The 14,751-nt window shown below is 39.7% G+C and overlaps 1 protein-coding gene across 2 annotated transcripts in view; it reads left to right on the top strand.

Moving 5' to 3' along the window:
* EFEMP1 (EGF containing fibulin extracellular matrix protein 1) overlaps positions 1–14,751 on the top strand; it is a 50,135-nt gene that overhangs the window by 33,208 nt on the left and 2,176 nt on the right. For both annotated transcript variants that reach the window (XM_063331169.1, XM_063331168.1), the window contains exons 5-10: positions 4,047–4,169; positions 7,789–7,908; positions 10,268–10,387; positions 11,783–11,902; positions 13,332–13,455; positions 13,582–13,777. In XM_063331169.1, the coding sequence (XP_063187239.1) occupies positions 4,047–4,169; positions 7,789–7,908; positions 10,268–10,387; positions 11,783–11,902; positions 13,332–13,455; positions 13,582–13,777 (803 nt within the window). The remainder of the gene's footprint in view (positions 1–4,046; positions 4,170–7,788; positions 7,909–10,267; positions 10,388–11,782; positions 11,903–13,331; positions 13,456–13,581; positions 13,778–14,751) is intronic.

Genomic DNA, 14,751 nt, shown 5'->3' with positions numbered 1-14,751 from the left:
GAGCAAACAAATGTATGTGTAACATCTAGAAATTAAATTTAAACAGAGTTGAGGAATGAGTTGAGGGTGTTTTCAGGTATAGCCCACAGGATACTTGCTTAAGGTAGAAGCTTCAGCTGCGCATCAGTTGCTGAAACACTTATGGAAACAAACTTTATCACAATGATGCTAAATTTGGAAAAGAGGATGCAGAAGAAAGATGCTCAAGAATGAGCTTGTAAAAGCCCATTATTTTCTTTCTAGATCTGTTTCTTATACTGCACTCATCACTGTGGTATCTTGAGTGCTTTCCAGTAGTGCATTAAGCAACATGACAAACATCTGTCACATGTTTGTTCTCTCACCCTCTCCCCAGAGAGACAAGTGTGTGCAGTGGAGTGTCTTGATTTAATTTTTTTTTAATTACTATAATACACATGCACGTAACACACATTATTAAACATTCATGCTGGAGAGGAAAGGTCAGACAAATTTATCTTGCTCTTAGGATTAAAGCTGGTGAGCTCTGTGATGTTCCCACAGGAGTTCCTATCCCACTCTTGCCCCACGTTGCTAAGTCTTCACAGATACCAAACCAATCTGGTCACAGGTGTCAGCAAACCAGAAGTATGGATTCCCAGTACCCATCTGCTGTTCACACTTAAGTCCAAGGATTCTTGTCAGTAAAGACCAAATGGAATGAGATGGTAGGATTTAAGGAAAGACCCATGCTTTGTATAACCACCACCTCGTCCCAGTATTGCTGCATTTGGTGCCGACTAAAAGCAAGAATTGATGCGGCTTCCAGATCACTGTCAGAGAATCAGAAGGCACTGTGCAAGTTACGGTAAAGAAGCTAGGAATCTATGGATTACAAAAGTCTGATTTAAACTGGAAAAAGTTCTTAGAATAGTGAAGGCCTGGGAGTTACTGATTTCCTTACAGAGGCAACATAACTGGGAAAACAATCTAGAAGCTTTGAACAACTGCAGATAGACAGTCCGCCTATTCAGGAGCCATGAATGAACACATTAAGTGGGAATCCCAAATCAACATCGGCAATGCTAGTGTAAGATTACACTGTTTCATAAGCGGGAGAGAAGCGTGTGCGTATATTGGTAGATAACTCTACCTCTGCCACCTCAGAGAAAAATGGAGCTGATCTGCCTTATCCCAAGGAGACCTCCAGCATCATTGTTGCTTCCTTCCCATGACTTCCACTCCTCTATTGCTCCAAGAACTCTCAGGACAGTTAGAAGAAAAAGACTGTTTCTCTAATGGAGGATGATTCAGGTCACATCAAGTGCTGAGAAGCTTAAGACTTCTCTTTGGGCCTCCCTTTCCAAAAGCATAGATGCAGAGATCTGTGCAGCAGCATCACATTGATAAATCCACCAGTGCTGCTTTCCGTACTCCACAAGGGCTGGGCTGCTTCTGGTATCACACCAGTACGATTCACATCTGGCACCGCTTTCAGCACTGAAATCTTCCAGTTACTTCCTCGCCCTTGTATCAGCCACAACAGTAGACATATCTGTAATTATTGCAATACTAGAGATTTCAGAACTGAATGTTCCAGCACAAACTTTTCTAGCTGCCTGTTGTTCTCCTCCCACAATATTATCCTTGAAGCACTTAAGAAACTTGATCTTCAGGCCATCAGCCTTACTCTGACATTACCAGTTTCTTTACACAGATGTGAGCAGAACTGCTTCAGGCACAGCAAACCACTGCCCTTCCCCAGTGAAGGCTGGAGGCTGCTGTCCTGTCCACGTCTCACCTTGGGCAGTTCAGTAAAGTCCACAGACACGGGGGCGGGGGGGGAGTTTTCAAAGAAGTCCCATCAATACTTCATTCCGTTTCCCTAGCTTGCCTAGGGACTCAGTTATCAACAAAAGCCATCCAGCAAAAGCAGCATAATAGCAAAATGTATCATGATCATGCAGAGTAGAACACTGATAAAGCTCTTCTGAAGTCCACCAAGAATACACCACATACCAATATGTATTTTCATGGCACGTAGAAGAGAGACGGGGCATACAGTCACAGCTAACATGCAGCCAAGTTCAGGATCTGAACTTGAATAAGAAGCTTAGGAGAGCTCTAAAGAGTTCCTTGAAACAATTCTCAAGAAAAGGTTGCTCTTATAAACACAAATCTGTGTGGCCATAACATCGAATCCTCCAAGAGTTTTCAAACGAGGAGGCAACTAGCAGTCAAACACTACTTTGAATAATTGTTTTTCTTTCAAACTGAACTTACCATTGGATCAAAAATCAAAGACCTTGAGTGCATAAGTCAATCTAGTTTGCTTCATTTTAGCTGGGTTACCTTACTATTCCATAGAAACTAAGGTAAACAGAACTCAAGCCATGGATGCAAATGGCAACATAGTGCATTTCAACTAATCCGTTTTAAAAGGTAACTCATGTTAAGTTTACTCATATACGAGGCTCTCAAAGACCATATAAGCTTCCTCTGTTCCAGTACACTGCAACAAAAAAAGATTGAACTGTATAAGTACTACAGCTGTTTTATTTTCAAATTTTGTAGAGACTAGGAGGCACATGCAAAGCCCAGCGAAGTCCCTGTGTAGACTTGCATGGAACTCCAGCGTGCTTTGGCTCAAGCGTTTAATGATGTGTTGGGTTGGAAGGAGGCAGCCAGCCCCAGTCGCTGACAAACTTTACACCTGAGAACGTGCTTCTCAGCTCTCAGCACAGAACGGTGCAGTCGGCAAGCCCTGCACCAGCACAGCAGCTGTAGGACCGAGAGCATGCACAAATCCAGAGAGCAGGGTAACATAAGAGGACTTTATTTTTCCTGTCAGATAAAGAGAAAATATACGTAAAATATTTGGACATTTGGGGAAAGGGCAAACATTGAGAATTAATTCAAACTGTTGATGGTTTATTTTGTATTGAATCTTGTGGTCAAAATTGTTTTCATTTGCTATGAGAAAGAATCCATCATTTTTTCCAAAGCACCACCCAGAATCTGCCACTGGTGATGTTCTAACATCCCCAGTGCCTATACAAATAGAGGGGTCAGCTGAGATTTGTAAAATAGAGATCATAAGTTTTAAGGAATTTGTTTATTCAGCCTGGAGTCTCCAAATTGTGTACAATGCCAAAATTAAAAAGACCTTTCACTGTACTGTATCAGATTACAATAAAAAGCTCTCCAACATTCTGGATGTTCAGATGAGAAAGCAAATTGTAATTCCATTTTAAGCAACCTATTTGTCAGCACATGCAGCTTAATTATAATTAAGTACCTCCAGCAGTTATAACGAATCAAAATGTTTTTATACTTGTATAAACCTGCGTTTAGTGTGAACTAAAAAAGCTGCCTGAATTACACTGAAAGTATCGGTCTAGTATTTGCATTTTTAGCTGTACTGTTCAAATACAAACATACTAAACTGTTTCCAAAGACTAACAGATTGACCGAATTAGGGGAATTTTCATGGGAATGACAAGAGGCAGATCTCTTCCTGGTGAAAAGGCCACCATGTACCAAGTTCCAAGTCCCTGTCCAAAGCATGGAGCACAGGAACCATGTAAGAGAGATCACTAGGCTCTTTTTAGTATCAGCAAAACAACATATTTCTAACTCATTCTTAAAAAAGGGCTGAACTACATTTGCTGAAATTTTCCAGAGTAATTCAGCACGCAACAAACAACCAGCACAGGGAAAACAAACAAAAAAACAAACAACAAAAAAGTCAAATGACTAAAATATGATAAAGTTGCAAGAACTTTATAGAAAGTTTTATAGTGACAAGTACAAAATATTAATCATATTTGACAAATAAAAGTATCTGATTGTTTAAAATAGCCACATATCTGAAAATATTTCCAAAAGCAGTATTAAAAGCTATTAGAAATCTGGTAACTTTTTGTGTCCTGTGAAGGGAATAAGTGTTGAGAGGATGTCTTTGGAGTATATTTGAACTTCGCTGCCTTCACTTACAGGTCACTTGAAGATGCGTAAAGCATTTCAACAGGCTAAATATTTTAAATAAACTTTATGACTAAGATTGCATTTGCTTTTTTTATAAAAAGATATAGATGAATGCGCAACTGGAACCCATAATTGTAGAGCTGACCAAGTATGTGTGAATTTAAGAGGGTCCTTCAGCTGCCAGTGTCCTCCAGGCTATCAGAAACGAGGGGACCAATGCGTCGGTAAGTGTTGCTCTAGACTAAATTTTCTTTCGTTATCTACAGTTGCAAACTCTATTGATTATGAAGCGTATAGGTATGTGTGCTGTAAAATAACTACGTAACTTTGAAACACAATTGAATAATGACTATCACAATAATTAGTCACTAAAACATGGAACTAGAAACAATATTTTAAGTATAATCAACACTTGGAGTTGAACCTCACAAGATCAATTTTCCTAATAGTTACCGTTGTGTTTATTGTTTGCATTGGAGTATTGCCTAACGTTCCAGTTATAGTCATAAGCCTGCTACAGCAGCAAAGGAAAGCACGCCTTTCCACTGACCTCAGTGAGACTTGCCTCCAGATCTGCGGGACAAAGCGGTACCTTCACGCAGCCCCAGCCCCTGCTCCGCAGAGCCCCCTCGCACAGTGCCTTTCAGTACTCCGTTTTATGAGTATCAATGAAAGACATGGAAACTCTGAATGCAGGTATACGATATTTGCAACTTACAAACCGCTAGGCTTTATTCTTTGTGCCAAAATAAACTATCGGCATCCTTGGGACCTATATAAGTATAGCATTAAAGTAAATGCAGGTGCAGTGTGAGCACTGCATCTTGCCTAGTCCATCCTCATTTGGGGACGTTATGCAGAAGTGCCATTACAGTGTTCCTTCAGTCCTCCTTCAGCCTCTAACACCTCTTTAATCACGATTTCAATGGGTGAATTGCTTTTATAGGCACTCCGGCCTTAAGCTTCAGGTTTGACAGAGATAATAAAAACAACTATGAAATAAGAGAGTCAAATATATGCATCATGAGGTGATATTTAAAACCACCTCTTTTAAGACACAAGACTGGTTTTATGCAGCCTAGGAGAAGCACTCCTTTTTGTCCTCAGTGGAACAGGAATGATAGAACTAAACATTTTCCTCTTTTTCTTTGTGTTAGGTATCCTGCATTTGAAAGTGTTTAAGATTTTTTTAATTTTTAATCTCTTTCAAAAAGCCTCACAAAGGCTATCGGTAGTCACTGCCTAACAAGAGCTGCAGGAAGGAAACTGGGGAGATTTCAGTACACATCTAGACTAACTTAAATTTCCAGGCACGACACTTTCTTTAGTGTTCTGAGCCAAGGGCTGTAGAAATCAACCCAAAAGTTCTTATCTCTTTCCTAAGAAACATGGATCAGGCCCTGAACTGTCAAATTGGCATAAACACAAATGTATCTGATTTTTCTCAGTTTTCTGTGCAAGACTAGGATGAATAGTTTGGAACATAGGTAGAGGAATAGTTTTGATAGGTCACGGATTTTTATTTTTTTTAAATAACTAGGGTCTGTCTAGATTTTTTTTTAGAGCAGGTAAAGTATATTACTGCTATGCAAGAGCACTTTTAATGTCAAGACCCATGGTACCAATTAAAGTCTTGCGGGACACGTTACAGCACTCAAAGCAGCAGAATGATACACCTTTATATCTCCATGTGAATACATTCATGCATCTAAATCTATACATGAAGATGTCTGGAAAGTGAAATTTCCCTTCTCCTATTTAGGTCAAAACCAAGAATAACACCTGTGTTACATATTACACACTGACCTAAATTATAAGTACAACCCTACGCTTAGTACTGTCAGCGTTTCAGAATAAAGCCTGTCTTTGGGGATTTTATAACAGCTTAGCCAGAAAATGTTCTTGGGGCCAGATCTTGATAGAGATTCTCCATATGGGAGGAAATGTTTCTCAAATTTGAAAGAAAATTTTCCAGACTATTTTGGCTTCAAGGTAGAAGGAGAAAAGGACTCATTTCTAACAACTGATTGATTTTAATCTAAATTCACTAATAATTTCTGTCTTTTTTGATTTATTTTTTTTAAATTTGCTTGTTCATATATTGCGAAATAAGTCTTTTCTGAAACATGGGACTGCAGATAGAATGAACTGTTTTCCAGCATCACTTCAAACAGAAGATTTGTCCAAATTGATTAGATGATTCTTAGCCCTTAGATCTGCATGGAGCTGGTGTGCCTAATCCCACAAGGAAAACTCCCACTGAATTAGAGTCAAATCCCAGAAGCACTGATGTGCATAAATGCAGCACCTAAGCAGCAAAGCATTGCTCATTGTATAATCAGATCCTTAAACAGCAATTTGCAAGAGCTTAGTCCTGTAAAAGTCAAGGGTGGAAAAGATCTACCATGCCTCCTAATTTATTCCATTTCTATTTCCAAATTTCTCTCTGCAACAAAAGAGTAACAGCAACAACTGCTACTGTACAGATAGCCAGGAATTTTCCAGCATAAGCCTTTTCATTCAGAACCATCCAAAACACTCCAACTCTAAGTTTAGTCACAAACGGTGCCTGTAAATTTGACAAAGAAAGGGTTAACTCCTAAGGATTATTTTTTCACTTGATATTAAAACAAACACTTTCCTCATTATAAAAAAAAGTCTCAGCCTCTTTTTAAACACATCTATGGTGGAAACAGCTGGAGGTAGGAAACTCAAGATCTGGCATGGATATGGGAAGTGCCTTTCTTTGTTCCAGTGAAAACTGGTCTTATTTTTCTGAGCGTTGAGCCTTTGAAATCTCACGTTGTGTGCATGGACAGAACATGGCATGGATTTCCTCACCAGGCTCAAGCAGGCCACAGCTAGAGACGGCTGCTGCACATCCATGCACGATCAGCATTGTAGCATAATAAAAAAAATGTTTTTCAGATAAAAAGAGAGGCAGTATCTCCTGCAGAATGCAAGGAAACCTTTTAAAAGGGAGAGAGAAAGAATGGGCTGTTGCACATTTTGTACGGCTGGCAGGTGAAACCCCTGCTCCGATGCACATGAGGAATGCTGAGCCTCGGAAAGGCAGCCCGCACCACCCTGAACCCAGGGCTAATCCGCAGGGAGGGTCCGGGCAAAGTTAACGCTGCCCGCGTAGCAGCGGCTTCAGCGAGTCTGACCACCCCGCTCGGCACCAGAGCGCACCCCCAAGGCTAGTGCTGCCGGGCGGAAAGGCTGGCAGGAGAGGCTGGGGTGAACAGGAGCAGGGGCACCCGGCGGGCAGCAGGCCCGTGTCTGGGCGACCCCTGCAGAAGAACAACCACCCATTCCCTTTTTCAGGCCCATTAAGTTGCTATCCTTGCCATTCCCCTGTACCGGCACAGAAAACCTGGACTTTTTCTAATGGAGTTGAAAAGATTTAGTACACGCTCAGTATGCTGGGTGCAAATTTTTGGGAAAAAAAGAGCTACAAGCCACGTTGTGTGGTCGGCATTATGGCTGGTCAGAAGTCTTGGTTGAAAAGTAGAAGAAAACATTCTAGGTTTTACCTATACAAAATAAGACAAAGCAGTACTTTGAAACTGAATAAAAAAAATGAAGATGGAATGCGCGTTGATCTCAGAGACTAGAAGACAATCAGCATAAAACAGATTTTTACAAAAGTTACTTAAAGAAGAGAAAAAGTAAAATAGTATTCCCATTGATACCCATGCAAGGAGTACCTAGCTCACATAAGCTTTTTTTCTCCCCAGCTTTTAATCAAGTGCAATTAACTTTATAGTTTCTTTGGACACAAGATAGCAACAGTGAACTGCCCTGACTCTTTGAGCTGATTTCTCTTTTTTGATAACTCAGACATCGACGAATGCACCCTGCCTCCGTATTGCCACCACCGGTGCGTGAACACTCCCGGTTCCTATTACTGCCAGTGCAACGCCGGGTTCCAGCTCGCATCCAACAACCACACCTGCGTGGGTAAGAACTACTCACATGGACTTACACATCAGCTCACCTGGTACAGGGACAAATACTGACACATGACTTGCCACCATTGAAACTTAAGTATCTCCATCCCAACTTCAAGGGAATAAATACCAACCCGAAAGACATACCAGTATTGAGAGACTCTCCTGCAAGTGATCTCAGAAGCACAGAAGGGTTAAAGAGGAAGTTGGAGCCTTACTGAAACCCTGTTATTTTGTTGGCATAGCAGGTTTCTGGGAGCATCTAGTTTGGCAACTGGCAGCCTGGAGGTTTATATTAATTATTTAATAAGCTTAGATTTAATTATTCTTTCCATTCTGGTGGATAGCGTTGCATTATCATTGGCTTTTATTCCCAGTTCATGCAACACAAAGGCTGGAACTAGAAACCAGGGGAAGCAATACTATACCTCTGCAGTTAAGTGTAATTATCCTCAGCACATGATAAATGCAGTGATGAAAGAAAGCATCTGTGAATATCACATTTGACTAGAGAATAACGATAAAAACGAAAATGAGGGTCACTAAGGAAGAGTGACTCTTTACAAGTAGGACACTAAGGGAAGCCTTGCAGTAAAACTTTAAGACTGCTGTTAAGTTGAAAGTCATAGGTTCTGTTCCAAAAGAATTAGAGCAATAACAAAAAGGAAACTATATCTGCTGAGGCACAGAGAGAATGGCCAGTAAAAAAAAATAAATAAGATATGGGTGATGGAGATGGTCAGAAGTTCTTTATAGCTATAATATATATATATGTATATAATACAGGTTTTATATAGAGAAAAATCAGTCTGGGTTTTCCAGCTTCTACCATTAGTTCCAAGCATTGCCCTACCTTACCAAGTAGCCTGGCACACTGCATAGCACTGAAGCAACAGAGGCATGTCCTGGTTTTCACCAGATGACAGGATAAAAAACGTGCACATGGGCACAACATAACCATGTGACAAGTTGTTACTCATTTGACCCCGTCTATGGCTCAAATACAAGATGTATTCTTTCAATTACACTTACAAATCCGTATGACAGCTCCAAGTTCGTGAGGTGCTTCACCAAAACGCCCCACCTCTGACTCTTGCTGGCCTCCCAGCCTAGTAAGACATACTTAGGTAAAGTAAATCTGAAGAAGAAAATTGGTAAATTAATGGTTGCTGCATCAAGACAGACTTTCACATCTGTGACAGTCACCTGGCAGAAGTGATACTTGCCAGCTATACCAGTTACATTTGGGTTACAGATTTTGCATATATTGGAAGTGGGTCAGTATTTCTCGGAAGGAAAACAAACAGAATCGAGGCTTTGGCTAGCTTATTTATTCCCTCCAGTAGCATTGTCCTGATGTACGTTCTTTGCACTATAGCCAGAAATTAAGTAAAAGGAGGAAGAAAAGCTTTTTTCATTCATTACCATTTATTTTCAGGACTAGGAGGTTCATCGTGTAGAGAGAATTAATGTCTTCCTCATTGGTCTAGTTTTTGTGAATGCCTAATCTTAGTTGTCTGTCCGGTTTTAGTTGTATCTGTAAATGACTGAGTGTTGCTGACATTTATAAGCATTTGCAAAAGCCATGGACTCAAGATTATTTTTTCCCACATGCAGCTCTTTACTAATGGTTATATCTGATAAACACAAATATGAATGGAAAACATGCAGGGGAGGAATACAAGGGAAAATAGACAAAAGTCTACAGAGTGGATGACTGAGGAGCAGCAGTTAGTCAACAGCCTGTGAAGAACAAGTGTTACAGATTCCAGAACTGATTACAGTTATATAAAGCCCCCATTAAAAATTGCTTCTCTTCCCATACCACAGCATTCTCATATATGTTCTTAGGATGGGCACATCGTGGAAAAATCTAGCATAGAAACATACCTTCCCCCAATATGGTCTAGGCCTTAGAGCATTGCAAAACTCTACTGGCCTCTAAGGCTCATGTTATAATTGTAATGGAATTTAAAAGAACAAATTTTAAAAGAGTAATAAATAGTTCAAATAAATCTTAGCCACTGCATGCTGAGAGGTCTTATCAGTATGTGTTCCTTATATCAATTATTTATAGAGACTTGGCATTTCATACCTGAAAAAAGACGCTGGAATGTGCAGTTTGATAGCCACACTAAACATTTTTGGAAGAATTCATCACACATTAGAATAACTCTCATTCCTGGAAAAACACTCTTTTTTACATGGCATGTAAAGCAGAGATCTGACATTGTTCCAGTGCCTGCAGATCTATATTGATATAGTCAGCTGAGCTTCTGCTAAGCAACAGACCCAGCCTAAGGACTAATCCACTTAATCAGCCTAATTACTAGCTATACGGGATAAAAATCTGTGATTTCTCCTTTCAGACATAAATGAATGTGATGCCAATAACCCATGTGCACAACAGTGTTACAATATACTGGGTTCTTTCATCTGTCAGTGTAATCCAGGATTTGAGTTAAGTAGTGACAGAATCAACTGTGAAGGTAAGCAATTATTTTTTTTTGTCTTGGAAGACTCCCCTTTTTTTTGTTAATTATTTTCCCAAAAGTCTTTCTGCGAACTAAGGGATATAGTTCAAGCGGAGCCACACTGTGGGTGCAATTTGTACCCAAAACCCTCAAGACATTTTTTTATGTTGCAAGTGTGGTTGCTAATGCACACCTTAGTAGCTGCAGCTGCATTCAGGTACATGCAGATGCATCCCTCTCTTTAATAGTGAGCGCAACACAGGACAGACATTGCTACACTTCAGATCACAGCTGGGAAGAATAAGGCTTCTGAATACTTATTTCACAAACACACTTGAATTGTGTGTGGTCTAATGCTGATGACCGTTAAATGAATCAGAAAGGAATGCAAACCAAAAACAAGTGTAATTTTGTGTGGTGTTAGGCTCCTCTGAAAATAAAACATCAAATTTTTGACTTTAAGAAAGCGACAGTTGCGCTTTGGAGGTGCTTTCAAGCCTATGTATACAAACAGCATGTCTCCTGATGATTATACAATCAACACTTTATTTCCTCTGCCAGAGTCCCCACAGGGGTCCTCTAATCTCCTTTTGGACACATGATGATCTCACCCTTAAAGCCCATATCCTTTCTACCACTCTTTGAGCCAAAGAGGTCTTTTTGGTTTACCACTGCCCTCCGAAACAAGCCAGCAAAGCTATTACCGACATTCCCTCCCCAAGCTTCTGAAGCTGATCCCACTTGTGAGGGCACAGAGAGGGAGCAGCGAGGCTCAAGCCTCGGAGGTAGGAGAAGGGAGTTATGCTGGTTTCCAAGCCACTCCCTAGTTTTGATAGCTTTCATTTAATTTCTGGTTAACTGTATGTCCTCTTCAATTCTATTTCACACTGCACTTCCCCTAGGAAGGGACTGGTGGTTACACAAGAATAAAAAAAAGCAAGAGAGAATGGTCTGCACTGAACGTTATTTGAAGACAAAAGAGACCTTCCCCTCTTTCCCAAAGAGCTGCTCCATTAGGACAGAGCACAAGTACAAAGGCAAACTTTTGCCTTACTAACTAATCTCACATATGTGGGGTTTTGTGAAAGTAATCGCATTTTGGAATACTAAAAGTATAAATTCTTTCAAGAGGTGTTTTCCCAAATCCGTTATGAAGTCCAGTTTAGCTTTTGCTTCCTCAAATCCAGAACTCTTGTTTTGGAAGATTATCGATAAATTACACATAGAACTTGCCCTTCTGTCTGCAACTTGGAGGCTTTAAGCAGTTCATTTCCATTTTTTTGGTAACCATTTAAGACAGAATTTGAGGGTGGTTTTCTTGTTGGAACCAGCATTTAGCTATCATATTTAGTTCTATAACAAGGTAGATGTTAAAAAAATAACAACCTTAAGCTCTTCTGCTCTCTGCAGACACTGATGAATGCAGAACCTCAAGTTACATATGTCAATATCAGTGTGTCAATGAACCAGGAAAATTCTCATGTGTCTGCCCTGAAGGATACCAGGTAGTAGGAGGCAGAACGTGTCAAGGTAAGTGCCCTCTCAATTCTGCATTATTAATACCACCATTTCAGGCAAGACTAAAAACGCTTGCTATCTAAATGTTTATATTTCATGACAGGATTACCATTACGCTAGCAAAAGGTATGTTGATGAAGTATTTGATGATTAGTTGCATGTCTTATACTAATTATTATTTGAATCCTTCAGCTCAAACTCTTAAGTCCTTCAGATCCCTAGGATGAAATTTCAGATTTTGCAGCCCTCAGGTAAAACTTGTCTTAGATGTCCAAGTGGTGAGTCTAAGTTTCAGAGATCTCATTTTATAGAGGTTCCTAAATCCAGCCACACTAGAAATGAAAGATATGTTTCTTCTGATAACAGGAGAAAAAAATGCAAGACTTGAGCACCTTAGATAATTTGTGTTTAGAAAATCTGGTCAGGCGCCACTGAATGCCAGAGTTTTAAAGTTTGTGGTTTTTACTCACTGGTGCTAAATGTCTCAGCATCTTATTAGAGAATATTGCAGAACAACATATTAAGTGCAAGAACCATTGCTTATGTAATCCAGAAACCAATTTAACAGTCATTATTTTTAGCAATAAATAGTTGTGCTAATTATTGGCAGAAGGCATGAGGAAATAACTCAATTTTTTTATATAAAATTCATATTCATTTCTTTCCCTCCTTAAGAACAGCAGCTGATACTGAACAATGTGGGGTAGTTAGTTTGACCATCAAAAAAAAACCCAACACAACCTGTTTGCGTTGTTTTCCAAGAGATTACATTTGAATAAACCCTTCTGTGACTCTGTTAATTTCAGGAGACCATATAGGTACACAGTAGTGGGGTTCTGGCACTGACGGGATAACAGGCCATTAATACAGCACGAGTCTGACAGTCCTCACCTCCCCTCAGGGTTATTTTCCCCAGGCAAAAAAAGGAAGCTCTACTTTGCACAGTAAACAAGTTTTCATTATTCCTTTCAGAGCTATTTTAGCTAAAATGTAGCTGTTACCTGAGCATTTTAGTCAGACCGTGAAACTCAGGCAATTAAGAATGAGAACCTGCAAAAGGCAGGAAATCACAATTCTTCCTCAAAACCATCTTCCTCTGCCTACAAGATATCTTCTGCTACAAAATCATTCTTTGCTAATTAGAAGTTTTACAGTATTTCTGCAGTTGCGTTATGTATGGTTAATGTGTATCTTAAGTATAAATATTTTTTAGTCGACTAAATTAATGCTCGATAAACAAATTTATTCCATTTCTGCATAGAGAAACACTTTACAGCCAGGCCCCAGAAAAGCAGGTAAAGAACACGGAAGCCTGTTGGGTTTTAACAGCCAAGGAGGTGGCTTTTTGTTGTCGTTTTGAAGAGATTGTGTTATTTTTTGTAGCAAACATTGTAGCGGCATTTCCATCTGCTTTGACACAGTCCCTTTTCCTTTCTCCTAGATATAAATGAGTGTGAGACTACTAACGAATGCAGAGAGGATGAAATTTGCTGGAATTACCATGGAGGATTTCGTTGTTACCCAAGAAATCCTTGTCAAGAGCCCTATGTCCTTACATCTGAGAAGTAAGAGAATAATTAGTCTTTTTTTTGGGGGGGGGGATCATCCTCGACAGGCAACCCAATCAAATACAACTGAAAGCAAGCACCATGTTTGCAGCTACCACAGTTTCACCCATTTTTGTTTTTCAGCCGCTGTGTCTGCCCTGTTTCAAATGCCATTTGCCGAGAGCTGCCTTACTCTGTGGTGTACAAATACATGAGCATCCGTTCAGACAGAACAGTGCCCTCCGATATCTTCCAGATTCAGGCAACCACTATTTACCCTAATACTATTAACACATTCCGGATCAAGTCTGGAAACGAAAATGGAGAATTTTACCTGAGAGTGAGTATTGGTGGGAGTTGGACCCTCAGCAGGGTATAAAAACCGTAAGAGCATCACAACATCCCAAAATTTATCAACTTTTTAATACTTCCTTAATAAAACGGGCTTGATTTCCAAGTTTTTAGTTGGAAGTAAAAGCCTTTTACTTCTCTACCTGAAAACTCTAAAGTGAGAATCACACTGTTTCTTTCAAATGAATACACTCGTAGCAATCACAAATATTTAGCAATCCTGTGACACTCATGTCAGATACAAATGAGATACCTCCATGCTTTTCACTCTCTGTACCAACACCCCGTATATAAGTATTTAGGAGAGAGTTATAGAAAGATTCCTTGTGCAGTTACTTTTATTAAATCTCTCATTTTTGTGAAAAAGTAAAAAATATCATCTTGGGACGGGGCACAGATTTCTAAAGTGCTTAGTTCAGGCCAACTTGCAAAGGTTTTGTGTTGAGGTATACTTAAAACTTTATTTTCCTGAAGTGATGGTACCATTTCAGAAAACCCCAAAAGTTCAAATGACTTACAACAGCAGTACTTCCTGTTGGTATAATGCATTGAAGTAGACACACGTGAATGAAACTGTCTATAGCATCTGCTTTTTAAGATTTTTGGGGGAGGCAAGAAATACAATTTTCTTGGACACCTGTAATATTTAAATTCCTAGGAAATCCTTTTGTTTCATATGTGGCTTTACACTCAGTAAAACAATCAGCACAAAAAAAGTTAAGTCGGAAATATATTAATTGGAAGGTTTTCATTTTTGTTTATTTTCCTTCATATCTGAAGATCAGGGGGTTTTGATACATGCAGAAAATGTACCAAGCTATGGCATTGCCTATTTACACCACGTTTCTCCAAGATGGGAGCAAGGAACTACTCATCTGCATCTGACTTCTGCTATAACCTACAATCCAGTGCTTTTCCCTGGGTTTATTGCACATCAAAAATCCGTTCCTCCTGCCAAAATAC

This window comes from Chroicocephalus ridibundus, chromosome 3 (genome assembly GCF_963924245.1).
Source record: "Chroicocephalus ridibundus chromosome 3, bChrRid1.1, whole genome shotgun sequence".
Lineage (NCBI taxonomy): Eukaryota > Metazoa > Chordata > Aves > Charadriiformes > Laridae > Chroicocephalus > Chroicocephalus ridibundus.
Note: the sequence above shows the minus strand (reverse complement) of the source record. Positions and strands in the feature narration are given on the sequence as shown.